Here is a 27,675-nt window from a genome sequence, read left to right on the forward strand (position 1 = left end):
GGGCTGCATTCTTGAAAGTTCCTACTAGTCGCGCATGGTATGTGCTCCTGATATAAATGATCCTGACTCCAAGATTTGGGTATTGGTTGTTTTCTGAGAACTAGTGTCAACTCAGAGGATGAAAGACAATATTATTCCTAATTCCTCGATCAATTAGCACTGCAGATAATCCTCCCATCCTTAGGCCTTTTACACCGGAGGTCACCTGTCAATATCCAAGGGCCTGTTCCATCTTCTCTGAGGAAATCCAAGGCCCTTCCTTGGTTTTCTCTGACCTCAATTACAATGATGTTAAAAGTTCCCAAACTGTTTACATTTCTCCAGATGTGATCTCTTCTGTGCAGTGACGCTGCTTCCCTGAGGACTAGGCCAGAGCTTTCAGAGTTCACGTAGAAGATGTTTGGGGACAGAATGATTCTGGGATTTCGGATAAAAATAACTTGATGCTTGGAGATTGGCTTGCCTAGTCCACTTTTTTTATTTTTACAAATGAGTTTTCACTCCATCAGATAAATGTACAGGACTTCCAGTGAAATGTGGATTTCAGATTGGAAAAAATAATAATTTTAGTATAAATGTATTCCCCCAAATTGTATGGGACATAGTCTTACTAAGAACAAGTGTTGTTTATCTGAAATTCTAATTTAATTGGTGTCCTGTATTTTTTCTTTATTTTCTTTATTTATTTATTTATTTTTATTTTTTTTATTTATTTATTTATTTTTTTAATTTTATTTTTTTGCTAAGTCTGACACCTTTAGCTCCCACAAAAGTAGATGACATGGCTATTATGATGTAACAGACTTGACATCATGGGAATGACAGGATTTGCAACACACAGATTTTCTGAGCCTTAAATGAATATTCAGTCCTAAGTCATATGATTAGGAGTGGAAAGTTTTCTACTTTAGCACAATGTGCTTTTTGCAAGCTTGTGATGATTATTCCTAGAAATCCATCTCATCTCAGAAAAGCAAGAGTTAGTTTAACATGGGACACAACTCAAGAGAAACCAGCCGCATTAAGACAGCTTTAAGGGAACTTGCAAAGTAGTTTTGTCACTTCAGCACACCACAAGCCTGACTGCAAGTACCAGGGGAATTCCCATTAAGGCCAGGTCCTCTCTTAAAAAAAAACGTTGGAATTTTGTGTTGTATAGGATATTGAGAAAGTGGCAGAGGAACTGTTTGGAGGAGAACCGAAGCCACATGACGGGATAAGGGCACAGCATCTCAAGAATCCATTTAGCCAGCATATTTGATGTCCACTTGTCTTCAATATAAACTTTCAATTCCCCATACTTTCTAAGGAACCAATAAAAAATTGCCACTGCTCTGCTGTAATATGAGTTTCTCCTTTTTATCACGATTTTCTTTTCCAAGATGGCTTCACTGGGAAAAAGAAATCATATCTTTATTACTTTTTGCAGGAAAAAAAATGTATCTTTTTATGCTCACATTTCGATCTCTGTGCCGTTTGTGATTTGTAATTATTTGAAGACTTTGCTTCTCTTAAATACGTTCAATGAAATGTCTTTTTGGCTCTTTTCTAATGACCCCAGGAATATTTTTTCTAGCTTTTGATTTGGGTCCCACTTGTGTTTTGCTTTGAATTTTCCCCAAACGATACTTCCATCCCCTCCTCCTGTCAAAAAACCTACCCTCCATTTACTTTATGGTGGCATCACTCTTCAGCCTGAAAAGTCATTCCCTTTTTTGTGTGGGAACCAAGTCACCAGGACACGTCCCTGTGTACCACTTAAACCTTTGTTCTCAGCAGCAAGATCCTAATGTTTACCCAAGCACTGAGGGTTGGGCATCTGTTGGAGCCCATGTGCAAACTGGTACAATACTGACATAAGACAAGGACATAAATTATGTATCAACCAAAGCCTGGCTCAGCTCACTCCGGACAGGACAGAGCAGAATCTGGCAGCACCTCACAAAGACTCAGCCCTAAGGTCTGTTGGGAGATCTCTGCTGCAGAGTGAAGAAGGGAAGGGAGGGGAGACGCAGGCATGGGTGAGTGTGTTGGGAGGTGGGGAGATCGAACAGCTGGAAGGCAGTAGACCCTATTAAGACCCCAGAGTCCTTGATCTGGGTTGGTACGAAGAGGATCATCTGAGGCAAGAGCCCAGTGGCTGCCAGAGATACCTAGGTACAGGCAGAAGGCAGCATCATTTACTGTCTCCCCTGTCCAGGTGGAGATGGGACCCCAAGCAGTAGGTAAACATGCTAGGGGCAGGGGCAGACCCCGGAGAAAAACCTGGCATGGCCTGAGTGGAACCTCAAAGCCCTCAGCAGTCCAGCCAGGCTTCTCAGCAAAGCAGCAGTCGCAGGGATGACAAGACGGGGAATTTTGCATGAAACAGGGTACAAACTTGGCTTCAGAGGAGGGCTGGGAAGGAGGCTATGGTGCCCTCCTACCATTTCTACTTGCAGAAACCTACCCATCTTCCACCTAGATCTAGGTCCTGTCTCCTTTGTTCATAAAGTGGCTCTGCCATTCTGAGTATATCTTGACCTCTCTTCATGTTTATTGATTTTACTGAGCTAACTTGATCTGGGGCTGTTATTCTCTGAGTGTGTACATTCTTCAAATCAACTAGCCTTCAAGTTCTGAATCTCTCCCCGACCTCTACCTCGTGAGTGCTGGGTGTGCTTGGTTAGATGGCTGGACTTGAGATCTGAGAATGTCTGGATGTGGACTAGATGGAGGATTGGACCTAAGACCGGGGACGGGGATGCATAGAGCCCACACCTGAGGGACCCAGTATCATGGTTGGATTAGAAGCAGGAATTGGGGGGCATCGGGGTGGCTCAACGGTTGAGCGTCTGCCTTTGGCTCAGGTCATGATCCCGGGATTCTGGGATCAAGTCCCGCATCAGGCTCCCCATAGGGAGCCTGCTTCTCCCTCTGCCTGTGTCTCTGCCTTTCTCTGTGTCTCCAATGAATAAATAAAATCTTAAAAAAAAAAAAAAAAAAAAAAGCAGGAGTAGGCTCTGAACCAAGAGACCAAGCCGTGTTTCTGCGGCCTCATGAGCAGCCACCCTGGAGATGCAAAGGTGGGCATTTCCATCACGGATGCCTTGCCAAGGATGTCTAAGTCCTCGATGGCAAAGTTCATGACATAGAGCAATCGTTTTGCTGTTCCTCATTCATCTGCTCCTTGGCAGATGAGGCAGCTGTGATCTGAAAGGACTTTCCCTTACTGAGTGATTCCAGAGAGCACTTTCCACATTACCAGTGGTACCACGGATTGCAGATTTTGTTCTTCCAGTAAAATCTTTTTGGAAGGAGGTACTTAGTTGATCAATGTAAGATGCCGGCGAGCGATGGTAAAACTTCCTCCTGGCTGTGCGTGCTTCTCCTAGGGAGACGTGCCTGCCTGAGGAAATGTCTGTTTGGACTTTGTCACACTGGTACTCTATCAACTGATTAAAATTTCATGTTATTTTGCTTTTTTAATGTAATCTTATAAACAAACAAATGAACAAAAACCAGCTAATATCACCTCTTTCCTGTTGAAAACAGGATTGAATCTTTGCAGCGTGGGTATTGAATTGACCAGTGGTGTGAGTAGCTGTTGGGTAACAGCCGCTCTTCCTGTCAGAGAGTGATTCCGGGCCTCACCTCATGCCCTCAGATGAAATATTGATGTGTGGGATTTGCCTCTTCCACCGTGTAACTCCTCCTTCCCTGAGCAACATACCCATTCTTTTCAACAACGATTAGCTCATGGGATCTCACAGACCTGCCTCATGTTGAGCTGGCTTCTTTGTTAGAAGATATTTATTGTCTGGCTGCCTTCCCACGGTCCCCTGCACCACTTGCCTTTTATTAATCATTAGCACCTTCTTTGGAGGCTGAGGCAATGAAGGATGTAGAGCAAAATTTTGTTCTTACGTGCAAAACATTATGAGGGAGGGGAAAAATCATGCTTCATTCACTCAAGGACTACTTGGAAGAGTGGGGCAGGCTGGAGAACATCAACAGTGGAGGGAGACCCTCTAAGGAAACATCAAAGGAGCTGGTGATGGTTGACCCTTGGGCGAAACACCCATTCTCTAAGACTCCCAGTAACCTATGTGCTTCCTGAGGACAAAGAACGTGTTTCTTAACTAAACTACTGCAGAAAATCCAAGTCTCCACCAATATTTCTTAAATGGCTGCTCTTAAATGCTTACATGTGGAGTAAAATCTAGCTGAGTTCTGACCGCCCATCCCCAGAAAGAAAAATAATAATAATGAGCTCCATAGGAGAATTACAGAGAAGTTTAACACGAAGGGTAGATAGACAAGAGCTTCCGAATGGACCATTTATGGCTTCAGGTTTCATTTTCGGGGCTAACTAGTCACCTGAGCTAAAGGGAGTGCTCCGAAAGTGAAGTGCCTCATGCCCTTGTTTCCTTATCTGGACAATGGACGCAATAACACAACACTCCTGAGGATGCTGGAGGGAAAGAGGCGACAAAGAACGCACGGGCAGCGCCTAGCGCAGGGCCTGCCGCGCTAGGTGCTCAGGGATGGCCTTGTCCTCGCCAAGCAGGGGCTGAATGGAAGATGAGTGCTTTTTGCCAGGATGGCCTCCTGGAACTTCTCCAGCTGGAAAAGCCCATGCCATCTCATGTGACAAGTTCCTGGCAGCTTTGGCCACACTTGCCATGATTGTTCCATTCCCATCATCGATTACGGATAATTGAGAGGCTCTGGTCTCTGCAGAGGGCCTTCTGGCCTGGATCCCTATTGAGTCTGGGGCTCTGGTCTATTTTCACAGCTTTTCTTGTTCGAATCAGCCGTCTCGCCACCACACACGCCATCCCCCAGTCGGGGAGCTCCACCCAGGGTCCCTATCCTCACAAGTCACCACTGCAAAATCCTTCTGGGTCCAGGAGCACAGAGATGTGCCCAGGTCTAGGGAGGAGCCCATTGGCAGCCCCTGACAGAGTTCATATCCCTCGCAGAGAAGAGGAGTGGAATCACATCTCCTTCCTGTAATGCTGACAGGTCATTTGCATTCATCTACAACCTGCGCTACTAAAGGCTAAAAGCCAAAACTTTAATAAAAAATGACCCAAAGAAATGGAAGTTGCCGCTCCTGTCAGGATTTCCCCATCTGCTCCCCTCACCTGGGCAGCGGCCATTACACTTTTATAAAAACCTTCCCTACCTATTATCTCATTCCACCCTCAGATTAACTGGGGAACCAGGGAGGTCAGGCATCATCCGTCCTATTTTTGTCATAAGAGAAAACAGGCTCAGGGAGGTGAAGTGAGTTGTCAGCTGTCAGTGGCCCCATAGTTCCCCTAACCCAGGAGATCATGGGCACTGAAGCCGGAATTTACTAACTCACTGATGGGCCGAGAGAGGGAGTCTGTTCGGTATCAAGATCTCAGAAGTGCTTTCTTTTCTTCCTTTATTATTATTTTTTTTTAATGCAGCAGAACAGCTTTGCAAGGACACATTTTGCTGAGTCTGGTTGCACCTCTGTTGGCTGTGGGGGGTGGGGCCAACCCGTTCAGCTGTCCCCACCCATTGTGGCCCCTTCCCTCTTAGATTTTCGGGACATTCTGCTGGTCATCTCTGGAGAGCCATCCATCCTATCCAGCCCTTCATTTCACAGATGGGACAACAGAGGTCTAGACCACCGGGCGTTGCACAATGAGTTTGTGGCAGGCCTTTGTGTGTCTAGCAGAGTGTTCTTGCATGTCTTCTCCATTCTACAGACCCTTTATGCTTCAGATGAAGATCTTTTAGAGCCTAAAACCAACACATACTAACAGAACTTTTTTTCAATAATAAAAGTGACCTCTGAGCACTGGAAGTGAGGAAGTAAATGTTTAATTGTGTTTAATTTAAGTGAACTAAACTTAAAAGGCCACGTGTGTCTAGGTTGCCACCATATTGGATGGCATAGCTCTAGCCCAGTGGTTCTCACCTCAAAGGTACACCAGAACCACCTGGGGAAGTTCAAAAGTAGTGATACCTGGTTTTCATTGATTTTGCTTGGTGTTGAGTAAGGCCCGGCAATGGAATTTTTAAGACTCCTCAGCTAATTCTAATGTGCAATCAAGTTCTAGGGACACGAGTCTAAATGTTAAGCTTCATGAAGGACAGAGGCCGTGCCAGCTATACACATTATACTCAGTTGCAAGGAATTCAGTGAGGAATTGGGTATGTTCCTAATTCTTAGAGAACTCCATATATCTTAGGGAAGAGGAAGACATAATCAAGGACAAAAATTATTAGAAGTGTCCTTATTAAATTGCTTAAAAGGCCAATGTGGTCCAAGGGAGTGGAAATGGTCACTTCTACTTGGAGGAAGGAGAAAAAGAGGCAGTCCCTATGGTAATGATTCCAGTAATGAATTATAAATAAGGTAATTTTTTTTTCCAGAAATGCATTTGTAGCAAGAGATGTTTCTGCCAGGCAAGTCAAAATTCACATCTGTAATTCACAATAGGATTAACCTGGGATTACGGAAAATCTAATTAAGTGAACCATATTATCTGAGACCCACAAAAGACACTTAACGTTGCCTTTGAAAGTCCTGCCTGTCTGAAAGTGTTCAGCATATGCTTCAGAAAATGCTCTGCACATGTACAAGGCACTTGACTGGTTTGCTGTATCCCATTACTTTTCTTTTATGTTCAACTTTTTAAAAAATCCCATTACTTTTGATAAATGACGTTAATACATCTGAAAAGAAAGAATCAGGCTTCAAAGATTGGATTATTTGAGACTACAATGAGATCATTATGAGGCTATTGTTGGTGTCTACTTTCTAAAAATAAGAGGGGGAGAAAACCTTCTGTGGTATATGTAAAGATACCCTCCCCCCCCCCAAAAAAAAAAAAGCCATTAAAAATGTGGCAAGGTTTAGTCTGCTCTTCGCGTGATAGCATGGTTGGGGGAGGTAGGTTAGAAAGAGACCTCCAGAACAGCCCACCCACACTCTGGTCAGAATCTAGCTTCCGATAATTGGAAGCAGCTTGACTTTCTGCGTTCCTCACTTCTGTTCGGAGGCTGATTACGCCGGATGGCTGCATGTGGACCACAGTGGATTGGGGTCACAGGCTGGCTGTTGCAGGATTCTGAAGCCTCGGCAGTGGTGATTTAAAGCACTCTCTCCCCTTGTCTTAGTAATTATTTCAGAAAAACCACATCAAGCCCTTGTCAGTTATTAGGACCACCTTGGGATAATTCCTCCCCTTATTGTTCATACTTTAAAAAAAATATTCTTTGTGGAAAGTGGTTCCCTGCAGATAATATCCAGCGATAATATGCAGATTGTTTTCCCTCTTCCTGTTCTCCACTGTCAGTCCTCAAAGAGAGCTCCCAGGTCCTTATTTATGAATGTGTTTTTCCCTTAGAGAATGTGAACTGGTTATTTCCGGAGAAGTAGTTTGCAAGGGACGACTGCTTTTAAGCCGGGTTTGGGGCGCAAGAGGGCAGGGTAGACGCTGGATAAATTATCTTTCACTCGGTGCTTTCTCTTTCGTTTTTCCTCTCCAGAGGGAGGACTTCAGGTTTTGTTCACATTGGTTTTTGCTTTTGTTTTCTTATTTTGCACAAGTTGCTTGTCATTTCACTATCTCCCTTTTCCTGTTTGTCGTCTGAAGAAAGACTGAGTGGAAGGTGTAGGGAAGGGTTTCATCCAGTTCTGGGACTCTAGCACAGAGTGCAGCGGAACGCCCAAACTGGGAACAGAAGTGGTAACGCTGATGATGCCTCCTCTTGGAAGAACTCAGAAACCTAGCTCCACTCTGAAACCTTCCACGTGAGCATCAGTCCCTAGGCTTCACAAACTTCACACGTCTGAAACCAAATGCATGCTCTTTATCCCCAGACCAGCCCCTCTCCTGTTGAAGCCAGGAACAGCAGCACCATCTTCAGACTATAGCCTCATGCTCTGTCCTCCACCTGCCCCGTTCCCAAGACCCTACACATCTGCATGGTTTCCAGAAGGGCCTCCTTTCCTCTACCGGAGGCTTATTTTTCCTATCTAGAACATGTTACCCCTCACTTGAATCTTTGTTGGCCACATGCCCTTCTCTATCCAGATATTCTAGAATCTTCTGTGCTGTCCTAGATGGTAGCCACTAGCCACATAAGGCTTTTGAGCTCTTGACATGTGGCTAGTCCAAACAGAGATGTGCTGTAAGTTTAAAATACGCACTGGGCTTTGAAGATTTAGGACCAAAAATAAATAAATAACCGGAGCGTGTGTATGTATAAAATACCTCAATAATTCATATATTTATTTCATATTAAAATGATACCATTTGAGGCATACTAGATTAAATAAAATATATTGTTAAAATTCACATACCCATTTTTTAAACTTTTAAAAATGTGGCATCTACATAATTTAAAATTATACCTGTAATGCATTATATTTCTCTTGGACAACACTGTCTACTTTATCTCATTTCCCTCATTTATTTGTGTTGTCATATTTAACAATTCCTGTACTAAGTATTATTTTGCTTATCTCCTCTTAATGGACAGCCTCTTTCAGCCTTCCGTAAGGCTCGCACTTTACTACATGTTGTATGTAGTCACTTTATTGATAGTAGGTCATACCAGTGTATCCAGGGCTTATAGTACATATTTGTGTATTCTTGTTGAAGGAACAAAACTCCTGATTTATCATATTGACCACCTGCCCTATGCCAGGCCATGTCAAGTTCATATGTGACTCTTCCTGTGCGTCATCTCCTTTCCTTTAAACTCTCCCTCTAAGAGTGGTCCTCATGTTTTCACCATGGCGGCATGGAGACTCATGGAGGCCGAGTCATACACCTGGTGAACAAGCGGGAACTCTTGAGCTCTACTCCTCTAACCCCACCTGACTCCTGAGCCCATGCTCTTAACAATTGTGTCAGAACTCCCAGTTCCCGTGGCACTTTCTCCTGTATACCTCTGACAGCTTGGATTCCGTCAGTCTCTGGATGCCCATTGCCTTACCAGGTGAAGCTTCATGAATCCTTATGTTGGGACTCAAAGCCTGTCACATTAACGCGGTCTGCACCGTCTAGTTCCAGAGGGCGCCACTACCATTGTATCTGGTATAAGTGCAGCCTCCTGGAGATGTGCATGGAGCAGTCCTGCCAGGTGGGTCCAGACTTTCTCAATTAGGTGAAACCTCCATCCGGGGAAGGTTGCTGTGTCTCAGCGCAGCACAGACTCACAGGCCCCTGTAGACGTGGAAGACCTTAGTAGGCTATTGTCGGCCTCCTCTTTCAGGAGAAGTAGAAAGTCTAGGAGGAAGAAGGATTTTTTTCTAAAGTTCCACAACTGTTCAGTGACAGAACCTTTGCCAGAACACAAGTGTCTTGACTTCTGTTGTGAAAGTCTCCCTGTGGCTCCAGTGTTTCTTATGTGTTCATAAATGAAGGAGGCGTTTGCTATGTGTGAACAAATGATCTCCACAACTATAGTGCTGCACCCTTTATCAGAACCACCTAATTTATTCCTCTTGATTATTATAGTTTTCTAGGTTTGCTGTCTGAGGATAAAAGAAAGCATTCCAGTTGGCTCACTTAGAGGAGACCTATTGTCATTCCCTATATGGAAACTCAGGAACAGAAAGAAGATCAGTATTTCGGGGCCCAAGTAGACAGCAACCGGAGGGCAGTCCTTGATCGCCAGGATTTTCAGAACACAGGGCCATGTGTTGTGCCCTTTACCTGGCTTAGGGACAGAGACCAAGTTGGTTTCTATTTGGTTACTAAGTGGCTTGCTTATAACCTTGATTTTACCAAATCTTTGGCCATGGAGGATGACTGTGCCATCCCTCGGGCAGCCCGTCACCTTCCTGTTTGAGTTCCCTCACTCACTGGAACATGGTTCCTGTTTTCTTTTGTTCAAGTTCCCAGGCAGATCCTATTCACCCAGCTTGTCCTTATGAGCCAGATTACACAGGGGAAAACAATCAGCGATCCATTTAAGATTTGGTTATTCCTGGAGTAGATGCAGCTCAATCAGCCATGGCTCAAGATGAGAGTGGAAGCTTCAGATGGTGGAGATCGTGGAGATAGGTGTTTACTTGGAAGAAGCTGGAGTGGGCAAGGACCAAAAGACCAGAATGATATGGTACAAATTCATCTGTAGAGGTGTGCTCCCTGTTTCCTCAGTACTGTGTACGGAAGTCCTGCTTGCACCGAGCCCATCACACCATTATTCATCCGCTTAGAAGACTGTCTCACTGTTGTTCAAGTACGGTCTACATACAGAGCAGAGATACACAGCAGCCTATGTATCCCCGGGGTCCAACCCAGGCCTGGCACTGTGAAAAGTTATTGCTGAATGAAGGAACCAGCAAATAAAGAAAGCTTTATAGATATTTACTGCTCTGAGACAAAGGGAGATTTACGTACAGGCCTTTGATACCGCAAATGAAGTTGCATCATGTTGAGCATCTGTTTATCATTGCCATTTGTGCCCTAATTTTCCCTCAGGTATTTCAGCTCATGCAAAAAAAAAAAAAAAAAAAAATTGAAAATAAAATCTTTCTCTTTCCACACATTCATAGACAGTGTTTATTCACAGACTGAGATGACACGGCTGACATTATTTCCTGTATGTGTTGACATATTTTATTCATCTTGATGATTAACATTTTAAGATATTACAGTGAGAAAAAGACTGTCCTAAGGATTGAGTAGAGCACAAATAACAAGTATTTCATTGCACACATTGTATTTAATCATCTTATTAATGGACGTTTACTTAATTATTTGAAGAGCTAAGTAAATAATCACGGAATGATTCTACATGTTTGGGGTCTGGGAAGTGAAGGTGGATTGCAATGATACTTTGTGGCTGTGCGAGCCTGAGGATATAAAGGTTGGTTGTACATACTTTAAAAATAAATGAAATTCTTGTTGAACGAGGATTATTTTCAATATCGAATATAGGTTTGGAGCTGAGATGATCCTTGAGGATGGATCATGCAGTCTCCTTGTATCAAAGATGAGGAACATGGACTCCCAGGGTTCGGGAGTCAGCTAAAGCTGAAGCATGGGTTTTGCTGTCACATAAACTTAAATTTGAATTGCAGCCTTGCTAGTGATTTAGGGTGTTCCCTCAGGTGACTTTCTCAACCACTCTGTGGTTACAATTTGGGTGATCTTTACATAAAAGTCGTGGTAAAGGTGCCATCAAATGATATAAGCGCCAAGCCCTGTGTAGAGTGCCCATCCCTGGAAAAATCGAGCACTTGGTCAAGGATAACCTCTACAGTCGTTACCTGATGTTAGGTAGCCTGTAAGTGATGGAGCCAGGATTGGACACAGGTCTGCCCAACACCAGGCAGTGAGTGACCTTTCCACTTTCAAAGCTGAGATACTCATGTGGTTCTCTATTTCTCTGGAAGTAGAGAATCAGACTTAGATTGAAGCACTTTAAAATTTCCCCCTCTCCCTTAGAGAACGTTATGGTCCTTGATAAGGGGCCCCATTTGCTGCACACTTTGACGTCGGAATTTGGTGTTGGAGCCGTGGAGCAACAATGACCTTTCCGCCGTCTTTCCCGTGTTTTGCACCTGAGCAGAAGTGATCACGACCCCACGCTTACGCTCTGCTCCGAGTGTAGGAATCAGGGAAGAAGAACTAGGATTCAGTGGTTCTTCTAATGCTTCCTTTCCCCATTCTCTGTGATTTCCACGGACCTGGCATAAATCCTGTGATTTGATTTGAAACTAGAGACCAGCCCAGTGCTGAGTGATGAGATCTGACCGGGGAATAAAATATGCTTGAATTAATTTGCATAATAGAATCCCATTGGTTACAAAGCTGTGTTTGTTGAAGTGGAGAGCAGAGCCCCCCACCCCGGGCTCCCCCGCAAGGGCAAGGGGACCTGCACATGCAGAATGGAGTTTTGAGTTCTGGTGTGGGCCTCGATCATATTCCTAACGTAATGATAACCTGTCTTTAACTGTAAATTAGCTCCCTGGAAATGAAAAGAACAGGTCAGCCCGTCTGATCCTTCCAGCTCTGTGGGGAGGAGAAAGCTGAAAAACCAAAGCCACTTGCTTTCTGCTAAGCGCTTTCGTCTTTCTTTCTCTACCCGATAACAATTTCCAGCAGGAGTCCAAATATACTTAAACACCCGTATATGTCATTCTCCTTTACGGAGACAAAAGCAGGCACAGCAAGAGGGTTTTATGCTCAAGGCGCAATAGCTTATGACGGGCTATCTGCTCTCAAGATAGAGGGGTGAGCCTTCCACTTAGAGCTGGTGGTTTTGCAAATCCATTTTCCTGTCATGTTATTACTCCTGTGACTTTCAACAGCATTTATTTTTCCTTGCAAGCAATATGCTCCCACTATAAAATGAAGTCCGCCTATATGTTTCAGTGGAACCCCAATGCTTAGACATCCTGGCATACTGCTAGAAAGTGCTTTAATGGAAAGATTGCTTGAGACTTGCCTTGGGGGTCTTTATTAAAACCAATTAGAACATTGATATATTTCCCTAATTATTACTGATGTCAAAGTCTTCTTAGGAGGGCAGTCTCCTATTAATTTTCATGTATGTTCCCTGCAAACTCTTTACCATTGAACACATCAATCAGGTCTCTAGATTTTAGAAGCATTTCTTTAAGGAAACAAAAAAAAATAAATCTCCCTGAACACGTTTTTGAAACTTATACATTTAGAAATTTTGAAACAAAGCATTTAAAAATTAAAAAAAAAGAAAAAGCAAAGATGAACTTTTGTGTAATGTGTTGTTTAAGGCTGGTTGTACTGCGTTGTTGATGCAATTACTTCCTGTTCGTCTTCACTCTGGTCACTGCAATAAAATGCTTTATCCTCCTCTTTCGGGTTTGGTTTTAGTATTTTAGTCACCACCGGTGCCACCAAAACTTAAATTATTATCATTTTAAGGCTGTTATGTGTGTATCACGATGTGTGTCTATATTTGCTCAGCATCCTTCTCTTAGAAAGGCGGTGTAGAGCAGGATCGTAGGGGAGGAGGATACAGGTCTCGGAGCCAAACATCCGAGGCTCGTGTCCCAGCTCCTCCACTCGCTTGATTCTGTAACCGTGGGCAAGTGACTTAATCTTGGCTATGCCTCAGACTGCTTACAATAGCAATACTACTATCGGTGAAGGGTTATTGTGAAAATTTGATGACTCAACTCATAGAAAGCATTTAGAAGAGTATTAGGCAGATCATAATGCTGGATGCATATTAACTATTATTACTATTTTAATCAGTCATATTGTTAGTGTATACCAAGGTCTGATGTTGGTTTACTTCAGGTGCCTTCTAGGTTCCAGTATCCAGCATAGGAACCATATCATTTCCTTACGAATTGAGGCAGAAACAAATAGCAGGAGTTGGTATTGTTCACTGATTAAGAACACAGACACCAGAGCCAGATGGCATGGGTTCAAATTCCAGCTCTGCTATTTCCCAGAAGCATAGCTTTGCACAAATTGCTTCACTTATCTGGGCTCCAGCTTCCTCATCCTTTATAATAAGAATATTGATAGTACCTATTCATAAATTTGTTATCGAAATAAATAGCTGAATTAGTATTTGTAAAGTTATTAGAACAGTAGCTAGAGAAAGCTTTTGCTAAGTGAGTTTTCATTCTGAAAGTGAGTATTTTTAAGCTATGTCTTAAAATTCATCATATATATATATATATACCTGAGACTAATCTTTAAAATAATATTACATATTACATATAGTCATATAATTACTTTCAAATAATGAGTTATTTTTAAGAGCCCAGTTGGTCTTGCTATTCTTTTCAAAAGAAGAAGGTAGAAAATTTCATCTTTTTGGTAATGGGTTCGTTGTTTTTGGGTCATGTGGAAACTCTTAAATTCATTAGTATCAAGCTAGATTTTTTTTTTTTTTTATCAAGGGAGAAAAGTTGTCATCTAGTTTTAACACTTCTAGTGTCAGAAATAATTGTGCTTTACAGCAAAATGGCAGCCAGAAGAAAGAGGTGCAGAAATATGAACTTTAATTAAACCCTTTCTTTCAAATACACTTCACAGTTTATATGCAAGAATAATTTATCACCATGTGAATGAACACTTAATACTTGGCATGGTGTAAAATGGGCAGGGATCTTGTCGCTGTCGCACCATATGGTCTTTTCTGTTTCTTCTTGAGATTCTATGGTAGCAGTATCAAGTTTGCACTTGAAGTATGTGGTTCAGATCATACATTCAACTTTTATTGATGGCTTTCTTTTTTTCCCTAAGATTTTATTTATTTATTCATGAGAGACACAGAGAGAGAGAGAGAAGGGGGGCGGGGCAGAGACACAGGCAGAGGGAGAAGCAGGCTCCATGCAGGGAGCTCGACGTGGAACTTGATCCTGGGTCTCCAGGATCACGCCCTGGGCCGAAGGCAGGCGCTCAACCGCTGAGCCCCCCGGGCATCCCTGATGGCTTGCTTTCAAAAGCACAGTTACTGGATCTATAATTATATATAAGGTATAATTCCAATCATAAAGATGCATCCAGTTTAATAAAGAGACAGCATATGAATCAGAAGAAATCCCCAACAATCACTCACTGGAGCTCCAATCACGAATATGAAACTGGAAGCCATTTGTAGAAAATGTCACCCAAAGGCTTTATTTTGGAGAGAATGTACCAACACAGGAATGATGCAGTCCCATGATAAGGTACTGACAGATTCTCAACCATATATCTGGCTTCCTGGCTTAAACCAGGGATTGTTCTATTGCTTCACATTGACTCATTTTAGGATCTGACTTCTCCTGGGTCCCTCTCTGTGCTTTTTTTTTTTTTTTCCACACAGTTAGTTTGGATTGCAAGAAGCAGCATTTGATGTATTATTAGCACGCCCAAGTCTGAGGACGAAGCTGTTGAATGACGACACTGCCCCTTTTTAACCTCTCTCTCTCTTCCACACAACCTTTACCATACCCTGAGATGTCTGTCTCCAACAAATATTGGACTCCTATTCCTCGAATAGAGACTAACAAAATACATTATAGAATATACGGGGGGGGGACAGTGATGGACGCCCAAAATTATCTGCACATCTGTGGCCTCTTAGATACATTTTGCTATATGACAAAGGAAGCAGAAAGGCTTGGCTTGGCGAAGCCAGAGACCATCAGAAAGAAAAATGTCCTGCTCCAACAAATTAGAATTTCACCAATTCCCTTATTTTCCAGACTACCAAGACCAGATGGCTATGGTATCCCCATGTACCTCTTATGCCTCAATTCCTCTCTTAGAGAAAACACCTCACCATCCTTTTCTGAGCATCTCCATCTGCAAGGCAAGAGCATCTCCTTCTACTGAGTGACACCTATGGGCTTGGATTGCGGCATTCTAGGAAGAAAGGAAGAGACCCATGCTGTGTCCAGTTCCCAACTCTGTATGAAGCCCCGTATGTGGGCAGCAACTTGCCCTCCCCATGGTTCAGATGAGACCACTCCTAGAGGCTCAGGATGCCTGACTGATATGCCCAACGTCACCTATATTGTAAGATGTAGAAGTGGTATTCTAACCGAGGTCTATCTGACCTCCAAGTCTAGGTACATGCCACTATGCCAAGATTCATGCACCTTCCCTTTTGTTCTCCTCCCCCATCACCACTACCTTAGTACTAGATAGCTAAGAATTACATGATTTTGTTTCTACAGTGCTCAAGAGGCTCACCTCATTTAGACTCACTGGTGCTGAAATGAGGTGTCATCTTTAGTACCAGAGTGTTACCCTCCATGCCCAACAATCTTCTGTGAATAGCTCCTGTCCCTGGCGGGCATGGTAATGGGGATTGCCTGATTTTGGGACCTAGGGTTCCAGCTGAAGTCTGGGTGGCGCACCAGGGGAAGAGGATAATTGTCCAGAAGAGATTGCAGGGTGCCAAGAGAGTGGAAGAAGCCAGGGGAGTTCCAAAGGACATAATTAAGTTTCCAGCAGCAGCAAACTAGGTTTAGTGAAGAAGTCCAGGAACCCAAGGCAGAAATTAAAGACCAGAGTAACTGCAGGTCAGAAATCTACGAGGGCTGTGGAAGGCTCATCCTCTACTGATGAGTAGCTGAGCCATGACTGGGTGCCAGGAACAAGGCCTTTGGACCAGCTGGTGGGGAGTGCTCTTTCATATTGCGTCTCGTGGTTGGAAAAAGCTGTTAAAGTATCCGTTCCAAGACTGTCAGGTTAAGGAAGGATCTTCAGGTTCTCGGGTGGACCTTTGATCCAACAAGAGCAAATCTTGCTCATTAAGTTGATACCATAGCATTCATTTATCCACCATGAGGATAATCCATTATTTCACTGACACATGTTTTTGTGATCATGGGTGGTTTCTCAGGATCTGCCCCAGTCTCCTTTCTCTGGCAGGGTCCATTGCTGCCTTTCTCCTTATACCATCCAGTCATGCTGACCAGCGTCGGGATGTGCTGTGCTTGTGGCGAGCTCCGGGCTTTGGGGCACATTGTTCCTCTGGACGGTCCTCCCATCTACTCCCTTCTGATCACAGTAGCTCTTGCTTCAGGGTGGAGCACAGCCACCCTGCACTTGGGGAGTCTCCACAGCTGCCCCCACTCTCCGCCATGTCCACCCTTAATCCCCATCCCTTAGATGTTCATCTCCTGGACTCTCGTGATGCCCAGAGTTTCCCTGTTATGAAAACATACCCTAGTACAATTGTGATCAATAATAATAACAGATAAGTATGGAGTGCTTGCTGTGTACCAGACATTGTGCTAAGGGATTTAGAGGCATAAGTCATTTAATCCCCGTGTCAACCTTGCAGTGAGTATGATTAGCATCCCCATTTCATAAATGAGCAAGCTGAGCACAAAGAGCTGTTAGCTTACCCCAAACCCAGAGTTAGTCAGTGGTTAAACTGACACTGAGACCTTGGCAGCTGGATTGCACAGCACACACGCGTCCATCCTCGTATAGACCTCGAGGGGTTTCTTTGTCTGTGTCTTTATCCCACCTGCCATGGGGTGAGCTGTGAGAGAGAGAGAGCGAGCGAGAGTGAGCAGGGGGCCTGTTTCTTCCTCAGCCTGCCCCCTCAGTACCCCAAGGCAGCGCTCCTGTGGCCTGTGTATGGGGTGGCATTGAAGGGGTTGGGGAAGGAGCCTGCCGCTAATCTGCCCTTCCTCTCTTCCTGCAGAAGCCGACTGGGGGAGTGCGCAGCCCTGACGTGATGTGCTCGGTGAGCAGAGACCTTCCGCTCCAAGAGAGGTCTGCGTGACGCGTCCGGGAGGCCACCACCGGCCAGGCCGCCACAGGGTCGGTGTAAGGGGTGACAGCCACATTCTCCTGTGCCTACCACGTAACCAAAAATGAAGGAGCACTACTGTTTACAAGCCGCCCTGGTGTGCCTGGGCGTGCTGTGCCACAGCCAGGCCATGGCCACAGAGCGGCGGAGCCACCTGCGCCCCTCGTTCCACGGGCACCACGAGAAGGGCAAGGAGGGGCAGGTGCTGCAGCGCTCCAAGAGAGGCTGGGTCTGGAACCAGTTCTTCGTGATAGAGGAGTACACCGGGCCTGACCCCGTGCTCGTGGGCAGGGTAAGGCTGCTGCCCCGCAGGGCTTCTGTCTTTCTCTCTGCCGTGCCAATAGGAGGATATGACCCAAAAAGAAAATTCCCAGGAGGGGGCAAACCCACTAAGGGTGCTTCAACAAGAATCATAAGATCATTGCTCAAACATCCTTTCAGCCTTTTGTTTTTCTTCTCAATTCATAGAGTTGACCATGTTACCAACACTTCTGTTTTTCCACTTAATAGTCTACCTTTAAACTCCATTTTCAATGGCTGCACGATAGTCTACTGAGTTGAAACCATTATTTATTTATCCATTCTCCAACGGAGGGCATTTCCCTGAGCGTAGGCTATCCACCCCCCACCTTGCCTTCTCAGAACCCTCCCTGCTCTTCATGAGAGCTTTCCTTCTTATATTACATGGGTCTGTGTTTGTCCGTCTCCTTCACTGGAGTGGACCAGTGTCATCCTTGTCCCAAGGTCCTGGGACTAAGCCCAGTTTTAGGGCGGCCTTTGTAAATAAATACTCCATGAGATGAATGGCTGTGTCTTAAGAATGGGTGGGGTTTTGTGGCCTTGGCTCAGGAGTGGCAACACCCAGCTGGAGTGACTTGAGAGTCCTAGCAGTACTTGGACCGCCTTCTCTGTGCACCTCCTCCAAGAAAGTGCAAAGGGCAGGCAGTCCAACATACACTAACAAATGCATCACCGGTTATCATTGATTTTAAACCGTGCATCCCTTTGTCAGAGGATAGCGGCCTTAACCTCAAGGAGATAGGTGATCATCTACACGAGAATGAAAGCCTACTGAGCTGTGGGGAAGAGGTGGGCAAATGGCAAAACTAGGGATAAAATATCCCTGACTTCAAAGAGTTCAGAGACCAGTGGAAAAGACACACTTACCTAAGGAATTAAAACACACACACACACACACCCCTAAAATAAAGAATAGGAGAATAGGAAGACAAAGAAATTCAACAGAAGTAATCATACACGTACATAGGAACGTTTGGGAGGGTTAGAGGCAGGTTTCATAGGGAACATGATGATAATGTGTGACCTGAAGGATGAGAGGTTATCCAGTGAAGGGGGAGAGGACAAGAGGAGATCTGCGGGATGCTAACTGCTAGGCCTCCGATATCCCGATGGGTTATTTCAGCTGTTCTTTAACATGAGAACAGCAATGCATATTTATATAATTGACATATTTGGAAGGGGTTCCTATTAGCATCTCAATAAGGTTGTTCGGGTGGCAAAGTGCCTTTTCACAGACGTGTCCCGAGAGAATTTCATTCAAGTATACCCCCAAAATGGAAAGATTATACCCAAAATAGAAGTAGTCTGGGGAAATGGGAACCCAGGGGAATAATTGGCATGTGAATTCCCTCCATGAGGAGATGGGCTGTGTGCCCAGAGAGGAAGACGAGACTTCAGTCATGGGGGGAGCCGCGCAGCTCCAGCAACGTGGGAGCTATGCCTGACTTGCTCTGAGAGTGTAGAACCTTTGGCCTGGGGACTTTCTCAATGGGGAACAGTGTGCGTGTCGGGGTGGGGGACTGCGGAAGGGACAGGACCTGGAGGACCCTTTCCTTGTCTCTGTGGAGCAAGCAGTTGACATGCCTGCTGGAAGGGAGCGTAGGGAAAAGCATGGAGAAAAGTAAGCAGTTGGTGGTCTTTAAAATACAGGCACAGGAGACGGAGAGTGAGACGTCAGATGGGATGGTGTTCGAAGAAAAAGGCGCCTGGATCCTCTGGCTCTTCCTTTGGAGATAATGCAGATGCATAGTTCCCTGTGAACAGGAGTAGACGGGATGACCTTTGAGTTGACAACATTCAAGGTTGAGTGCTTTACGATGCTCTGGAAAAGTAGACTTTGGCAAGCGACGGACGTTCAGATTTCCTGCAGGAAACACAGCCTGTGCCCCGCTGTGCTCTGCAGAGGGGACACCATCAGTCTTTGGCGTTAGCAGTTGGCTGTGTGTGCCGCAGCAACGGGGTCCCCTGATAGGATTGAATGGTTTCCCAAACTGCTTTTTGTGTCGAACCTAATAAATACCGTTGTCAGTTGTATAGGTCATCTTTGTTGGAGGGAGAAAAAGAAGGAATTGATATCCAACTTCCAGATTTGAAAACAAAGTAGAGAAAAATATTGAGTGCTATGTTTTTACATTTTTTTTTTTGCAGTTATTTGGTTCATCATGAACTAGAATCTATTTAATGTTACAGAAACTTGGCCACGCTCACATGTGCTACATGAAAGCCCCTGGAAACGTCCCTTCTAGTAACTCCCATTAAAATAAGCGTTTATTTCCTTGTTTCTTATTCACAAGACTGAGCCCCTAACTTTTGCCAGGTCTGAGGCAGAGAAAACGGACAAATACAAACCGCAGGGTGGAAGGGGGAAGCCAGGGGGACAGCAGCAGGGATCCTGCCCTGGCTGTGGAAATCCTATGAGAGGACCCGGATCCGGGCAATTCCGTTCATCCTTTGGAGGCCGTTCAACAGCCTCATACTTTACTCACAAACTGCCTTATTCAGGGGCAACGTATTAAATATTATTCCATGACCACACAAAGCTTGTTATAAATGTTAACAAGTTCCGAAGCAAAGTATGTCTTTATTTTTAATTTTCCTGAGAAAGACTGTGAACTAGAATCAAAACGGTCTTCCCGATCTGTGCCCGCAGGTCTGTCCCCGTGCTGGCATAGGTGGTGTTTCACGGAGGCCCCGCAAATCAATTAGATGATTTTTGGGAACTCACAACAACACAAAAATGTTTAAAAAGCAGTGTGTGCAACCCCGCTTTGTGATTCCGAACGAGCTCTCTGGGCTTGGTGTCATAACAATGATAATTTAAGTGGCATCAATAATAATATTAAGATAGCTTTGCTTCTACTATCCGTATTAGATTGTCATTGAAAATAAGAAATATTATCATTATCATCAATGCCATTCGAACAAAGCTGTTCGGTTTATGCCGGGGTTTCTCACATGGGGGTAGAATCAAGGGCTTCCTAGCCACTCGGCTACCCTTGAAGCCTGTGGAAATGGTGAAAGCAATGCTTTTCTCCTCTGACAAGTGGCGTAGAGAGGGCAAGGCACTAGGTGAGGATGGAAGCCTCAGACATGGAGGTGACATCGAGGAAAGGTGAAGCGTTGCTACAGGAAAGTCAGACGTGGTCTTTGGGTCCACGTTCTGAAGCAGGTAGGCAGGAGAGCGGGGTCTTGCCCTGGTCCTGCCAAATGTGGATTTAGGCAAGTACCATTGTTGCCCTGGGCTTCGTCAGAGGAGGGAAGAAAACCCCTAACGATGTCTAAGGTTCTCTGTATCGTTTAAGAAGCTGTGTGTTTGTCAAGCCATCCTACCCGCACAGTGCCTAGGATCAGATGGGGCGTTTCCTCCGGGCAGGCCACATCCCCAGGCCCTCATGCCTCGTGCCTCTCACGGAGGGTCCCCTGGGAGGGTCTGACTGATGAGTTGCTTGTAGTAACGGAAGCCTGAAGGCGACCTTAGTGTCCTTTGGGAGAGGACAGCTAAAGCAAGATGACAGCTCCATCCAGTGGGTGAGGTCGATCTACGTGTTCCAGTGCGAGAGGCCTCCTGAGTTTACTGTTCTAGGAGAACAGAGGTGGACAGTGGCGTGTTGCACAAAAATAAGCTGGGACATTTATGCATCTCTCTGTACACATAGCCTAGCATATGCGTAAAACCCGGTGTCTTAGAGGATTTGCAGAAACTGGTAACAACCGCTTGCGTGTGAGCAGAGAAATCCAAGAAGTGGGAAGCAGGACTGAGAAGGCTTATGTATGGCATAAATGCTTGTTTTTTTAATTTTTAGGTCACATATATATTTCTTCCAAAATAATCCCATTACTGTGCATGTGGATATGTATTTTGTGTGCGTGTTTGTGTGAATGTGAATCCGTGCATCTACTTTGTTATATGTGCATATTAATGAGGGAGAGCATCGATCTTAAAATCTAAAAAACTCAAGGTCAAGTTTGAACGCCGGGTTCACCGCACCCAGCTGTGCCACCTTGGCCAAGGCAAGTAGCTTCTCTAAGATTCCATGCTCACTTGTACAAAACGTGAGAGCGTCTCCCTGTCACGGCGTGTGTGTGGGTCTGCGTCAGTGAGTGGACGTGGAGAGCGTCCTGTAGCGGACGGCGTTCGAGTGAGTCTGTGTCTCTCCGTGGCATCCCTCCCGGGATTAACCATCTCAATTTCTCTCTCCCTAGCTTCATTCCGATATTGACTCTGGTGATGGGAACATTAAATACATTCTCTCAGGTGAAGGAGCCGGGACCATTTTTGTGATTGATGACAAATCAGGGAACATTCATGCCACCAAGACACTGGACCGAGAGGAGAGAGCCCAGTACACCCTCATGGCTCAGGCGGTGGACAGGGACACCAACCGGCCGCTGGAGCCACCATCGGAGTTCATCGTCAAGGTCCAGGACATTAACGACAACCCTCCTGAGTTCCTGCACGAGACCTATCACGCGAACGTGCCTGAGAGGTCCAACGTGGGTGCGTAGGGCAGGGGAGGCCGACCCCAACTACAGGCCTGGGGTCCCTGTGGGTGGGCGGGCGGGTGCCTCTTCTCCTAAATCAGGAAAGGTGAATTTCTGCGCCTCTTCTATGGCGTAGCGACAAGAAATGTTATTTGTGTAGTTGAAGTTTCAAATACTTAAAATGGACCCGAGATTTTAAGACCTAAACTTAGACAACGCAAGGACGTGTGGCCGAGTGGCGAGAACACGACCGGATCCTGTTATCCTGGCTCGGGCATCCCTTCGCCGTGTAACTCGGATCCAGTTCGCTCTATCTTAGCGTTAGTATCCCTTTCTGTGAAGAGTAGGGGAAGAGTGTGGGATCTTACGGAATTCGAGGCCGTGTGGTTCAGTTACTAGTGCACGTTGATGTCTGCTGGAGTCCCAGTGTCGGCAATACTGGTTGAATGCGGGCCTTGTGCTAACTAATGACTTACACGGCATCACTGCGTTTAATTTTTGCGATGATTCCTCTTTGCAGTGAGGTAGGTCCTCTGACATATTTTGCAGATGGGAAATCCAAGCTACAAACGGGTCAACTAATTCATCCCAGTTCACCTGAGCTATTAAGTGGCCACAGGATACACATAGAACCATGGCACTATGCCACCACCTGCTAGAACAATTTAGAAGTAGATCTATCTTTTCGTCAGACCTGAAGACACCCTGCACTGTTAAAGAATATTTCTCCAAATGATTTCTTCCCCTGGATACCTTTTCCTGGCAGTAGCTTTTGCTTGGCTTCATAGAACGCGTGCAGTCGTGGTCTTTCAAGACACATGGAAGGGTTTGTTTGTCTTTCAGACAATCATCAGGGCTCTTTTGATCAGGGAATGAGTCCAATTATATGAATCAGAGATTTTAGAGCCCAAATGGACGAAAGAATCACCAGAGCCAAGCTGCCCATTTTACAGATGAGAAAACCAAGCAGCAAGAATAGGAACCAACTTGCTCAAGAAAAGTTAGATGCAGAAGTAACCCTGAGACCCTAAGCTCTTTCCACTCTGCAGGTAGAACTCGGGATTAAAAAAGAAGAAGAAGAAGAATCTCTCGTTTTTTTCCTCCTCCAGATTAAGTCAGGCTCTTCTCATCTTTTATGAAGGCCAGGCCTCACTCCTTGCTCCTCCTCCCTGGCCATGACCAGCCCTTCAGTCTCTTGGTATTCACCTAGGGATGTTAATGAGAAAGAAGCAGACATGAGCCAGATTGTTAAATAGGGGACAGCAGTAGCATCGGCAACTGACCCAGAAGGAAAGACCAGTCATCCAGAAGAATATTCCAGAGGAATTTACATTGTCCCCAGCCTCTGGGGGCTCCTGATGCTTCGGGATGACACCCAGGCTCTCTGCCACGGCTTACGAGAGTAGAGTCTGTTGTCGTCGTACCAGATTGAAGTCCTGGCCGTGCCCCTCACCAGCCAGGTGAACCTGGGCGTCACATCTTTCTCGGTTTTCATTGTGTCATCTATAGAGTGAGGATAATCTAAACCGTATGGAGGGTTAAGTTACGGAGATAGAAATTACAAGGAGCCGTAATGGATTTAGCGGAGTTCCAGAAGCAAGCGAAGCATAGAGCCTTGATGATTTCCCTAGCTCTACCGCGATGTAGAGCTCTGCCCCTTTATAGACCCCTGCTACCTAGAATAGTGCCTGGTTGTACGGGAAGAGTTCCAGAAGAGCCGTTTGCAACAAATAATGAATTACAGGAAAGTAATTCGAAAAAAAGCAAGATTGACTTTTACACCGCATAAAAATCACTGACAATAGTAAATTAAAGGGTTGACAGAGGCTGTGTAAACGGGCTCCCCTGCCCCCCACATGGAACCTTGCCCTCTCTTGCAAATGTCACAGAGACACTGCGTTCACTTGGTTGCTGGATAGGGTTAGACTCCGGGCTCTGGCGATAATCCACTTAGCAAGATAGATTGCAAACGTTCAGACCTCTCACACCTAATTCCTCACAATGCAGCCGATGTCAACGTGCGAAGCTGAGCGAGGCTGGCACAACGCATGGGACGTGCCCGAAACAGCGCCTGGCACAAGGCCCTCAATTCCGTTTCTCTTCCTCTGGCACCACACCCCACTCTGTCACCCAGCACCTTGGGGCCTCCAGTCTTTGTGACCAGCAAAGGAGAGAGGCTTTTCCAGGAGAAACAGAATATCTCATCTCCCTTCATTTCTCTGGTTTCCTGGCCTTCGGACCCACCGACGTCTATGGGTGGTTTCTATTAAATGAGTGCCAGACCCGTTAGAGGTGGGAAGATGCAATTTTCATGTCATCAGGGAACAACATTCTGTGCAATATTTATAGCCATAAATTAATTAAAATGTAGTATTAGGAGCTATTTTATTACATGCAGAGCAACAATAAAATGATATATTTATTGCTCTGCTACAGATGGAAGACTGCTCTCTGTCCTTCTACGAAAAGCAATTCATCATTAATTATTCTTTATTATACTCTTTGAGAAGATTTTTATTTAATTATTTGATGTACTGTACATTCCAACTGCATGGGTCTAAGAATGTTTTCACAATAATGTTCTTATTATTACTTGAACTGTTAAGCATAGCACAATGTACTAGGAATTTAGAAAGTTCATTTTTTAAGTGATGGGCATTGTTTTTTTTTTTTTGTGGGTTTTTTGTTTGTTTGTTTGTTTTTAAGGAAGGAAAGAGGGAAGGAAGAAAGGAAGATTGTTTTACACCTCTACCCCAGAGAAATGAGAGCATGTTACATAGTTGTAGGGCTTTTCTCAGTTTTTAATTTTTTAAGATGGAACTTCATAAACTGGAATAGAACTTAAAAAGCTGAGGCGGTGTTGCTAATGAATTTATTTCATTTTTTAAGGAACGTCGGTCATCCAGGTGACCGCTTCAGATGCCGATGATCCTACGTACGGAAACAGCGCCAAGTTAGTGTACAGTATCCTGGAAGGACAGCCCTACTTTTCAGTGGAAGCGCAGACAGGTACCGTGTAATGTCGTTGTGACCCGTGACACGTCATAAGGAGTCCAGGCCGACTCACTAAACCGGCTTGAGTCTCAGTCTTCTCAAATATGAGAAAGGCCACCTCATAAGATTGTGGAGAGGAGTAGACACTGTGCGTGCATGTGCCTGGGTGTGGTTCGCTTCCAACGAACTCTATTTGTTATAGTCTCTGCCCCTCCGTCACCAGGCCACTTTAATAAATACAATCTTAAAATACAACCTTTGTTTTAAAACCATATCTTAAAATTTAATTTAAACTTAAGAGCATATCTTAAAATACTTAAATTTTTTCGTAAGTATCAACTGTGGATCCCAGTGAAGACCCATTGAACTTGAGGGCTGATGAAAACTGGCAGCTCTCAAAGCTTGCTTTGCAGCCCACCACGCAGGGAGCTGGGAATGGGTGTTAATAATGTTCACATGTGTTTAGGAGGTGGCATGTTCCTCCCCTGTGCTTACAGATCCCCAACAGGCATTATCCAGAAAGAAGGCTCTGCACAGTTCTTACGGGAAAAAGATAGCAAGTTGAAAGGGTGAAAAAAATATAACCACCAAAACCAAATTGTTCCACTTCATTTATCCCAAACTTTATTCCAGGGTCCTTTGTTTAGAATAAACACTGAAATCCTGTGAAACTTCTAATCTATAATATATTCCCCCAAACTGCTTTCTTTTTGTACAATATGCTTGATACATTTAAAAGATATTTACTAATAAACCACATTTGTTGGTATACTTTAATTATATGAAAATATATATATATTAATATGTATACATAGGGCCTGTCAATCAGATATTTCGTCCATTTGCTGGATATAATTTCCATTGACCTCTGTTATTATTTATTTGTAGCCACTTTGCTTCAGAACACAACCTATGGGGTTACTTGCTATGATTCCATCAAAGGCATTTGCTGTTTAGCCTTTCCAGATTAACTAAGGATCAATGTGGGATTGCACCCAGATTTTTAGCATCCAGATTTGAGATGCTGAAAACCGATGGAGGAATTCCAGTTGCAACCTTCATTTTTCTCAAGGACTCCTGGTTAGAAATAACCTATTTGAACCTACCAAAGTGTTTGACAGATCAGACATGAGACTCAGTGAGTTCAAGGGTGTTGCTGAGAAATACAGACATCAGGGCTAAGAGAGGGACAGGAGGCTTTCTTCTTATTTCCACTATAAATGTTACCATATCTGCAGAGAAGAAGAGCTTGGACATGTTCTCAAGAGGTTTCAGTGAGCGTGGTTTTCATCCCAATCATGTGCTTATAGCCCGGGACCATGTAGAATTTGATCATTAACTTACCACCTTTGTCGGTGATGGGTGATAGGAGTACAAACAGTAAATGTTTGTATAAGCATTGTGTGTACTTTTAACTCATTTGGCTCACTCTTTTAAAATTTAATAATTACATTTCAACATATTGCATGGAATACATGCTGCCTACTTTTAACCTAATGTAAGCCATATTAGGTTGAATTCTAAGAATTGTGTGCTGGGATAGACTTTCAAAAGATTCTGCTGGCATTTCAAAAGCATGAGTCTAGTCATGGGTATCCATGCAACTGGCCCTCAAATATTTCAGCCTTTAGGAACCTCAAGTGTTATGTCTGAGAATAGTGAGGTTATTACTTGCATTTACAATGCAACATATAAAGCACATAAAATTGTAATGCTATATTAATAATTATGACAATTTGCTGAGAAAGACATCTATCTATATGGTGCTCTTAAGTATGGCTATTCTTAATTATAAGTATCATGTTGAAGTGACTCTTGTGTGAGGGCAGGTTCTGTTTTATTCCTCTTTGCTTCCCCAATGCCTAGAACTTTTTTTTGTTGTTTTAATGTTGTTATCAATGATATTTCATCAATGATGTGATATTTCCCACTCACCTGTCCAGGTATCATCAGGACAGCCCTTCCCAACATGGACAGGGAAGCCAAGGAGGAGTACCACGTGGTGATCCAGGCCAAGGACATGGGTGGACACATGGGTGGCCTCTCAGGGACAACCAAAGTGACGATCACACTGACTGATGTCAATGACAACCCACCAAAGTTTCCGCAGAGTAAGTAGGTGGGCTTGGCTTTCACATTTTAATGGTGCCACAGCCAGCCCTTCTCTGACCCATTCCTGCTTTACTCAGCTTTCAAGAAGAAATCTAGAAGAATGGAGTCTCTTTATCATTCATGCAAAAAAATGAAAAAAAAAAAAACAATACAACAGCCACATAAAAAAGTGAAAATGGAATAAAAGTAGTAAGTTAAAAAAGAGATAAAAAAAATTCTGTGATCCTAGATACAGAAAATCTATTTTGTTAGGTATTTCACTAGATACTTGCTATGCAATCTAGCAATTAAGTAATCCCTCTCTATCTCAATGTTCTCATTTCTAATCTGGAGGTAGTAGTACCTGAGTAACTTATCTATTGCTTTAAAATAGACTGCCCAAAACCTTTGTATAAAACAATAATAATTATTTATTTTTGTCACAAGTCTGTAATTTGGGCAAAACTTGGAGGAGACCCCTTGCCTTTTTTCCATAGCATCAAGTGAGGATGGCTTGACTGAGGCTGGAGGATCCATTTCAAAGAATGCTCAGTGACATGGCTG

At 44.3% G+C, this 27,675-nt stretch overlaps 1 protein-coding gene across 4 annotated transcripts in view; it reads left to right on the forward strand.

Moving 5' to 3' along the window:
• The window catches only part of CDH11 (cadherin 11), a 148,033-nt gene that overhangs the window by 85,073 nt on the left and 35,285 nt on the right, over nucleotides 1-27,675 (forward strand). For all 4 annotated transcript variants that reach the window (XM_025426345.3, XM_025426346.3, XM_035715985.2 and 1 more), the window contains 4 exons: nucleotides 17,137-17,536; nucleotides 21,748-22,042; nucleotides 24,916-25,035; nucleotides 26,964-27,131. In XM_025426345.3, coding sequence (XP_025282130.1) covers nucleotides 17,309-17,536; nucleotides 21,748-22,042; nucleotides 24,916-25,035; nucleotides 26,964-27,131 — 811 coding nt within the window. In that variant the 5' untranslated portion in view covers nucleotides 17,137-17,308. The remainder of the gene's footprint in view (nucleotides 1-17,136; nucleotides 17,537-21,747; nucleotides 22,043-24,915; nucleotides 25,036-26,963; nucleotides 27,132-27,675) is intronic.

This window comes from Canis lupus, chromosome 5, assembly GCF_003254725.2.
Source record: "Canis lupus dingo isolate Sandy chromosome 5, ASM325472v2, whole genome shotgun sequence".
NCBI classification, from domain to species: Eukaryota; Metazoa; Chordata; class Mammalia; order Carnivora; family Canidae; genus Canis; species Canis lupus.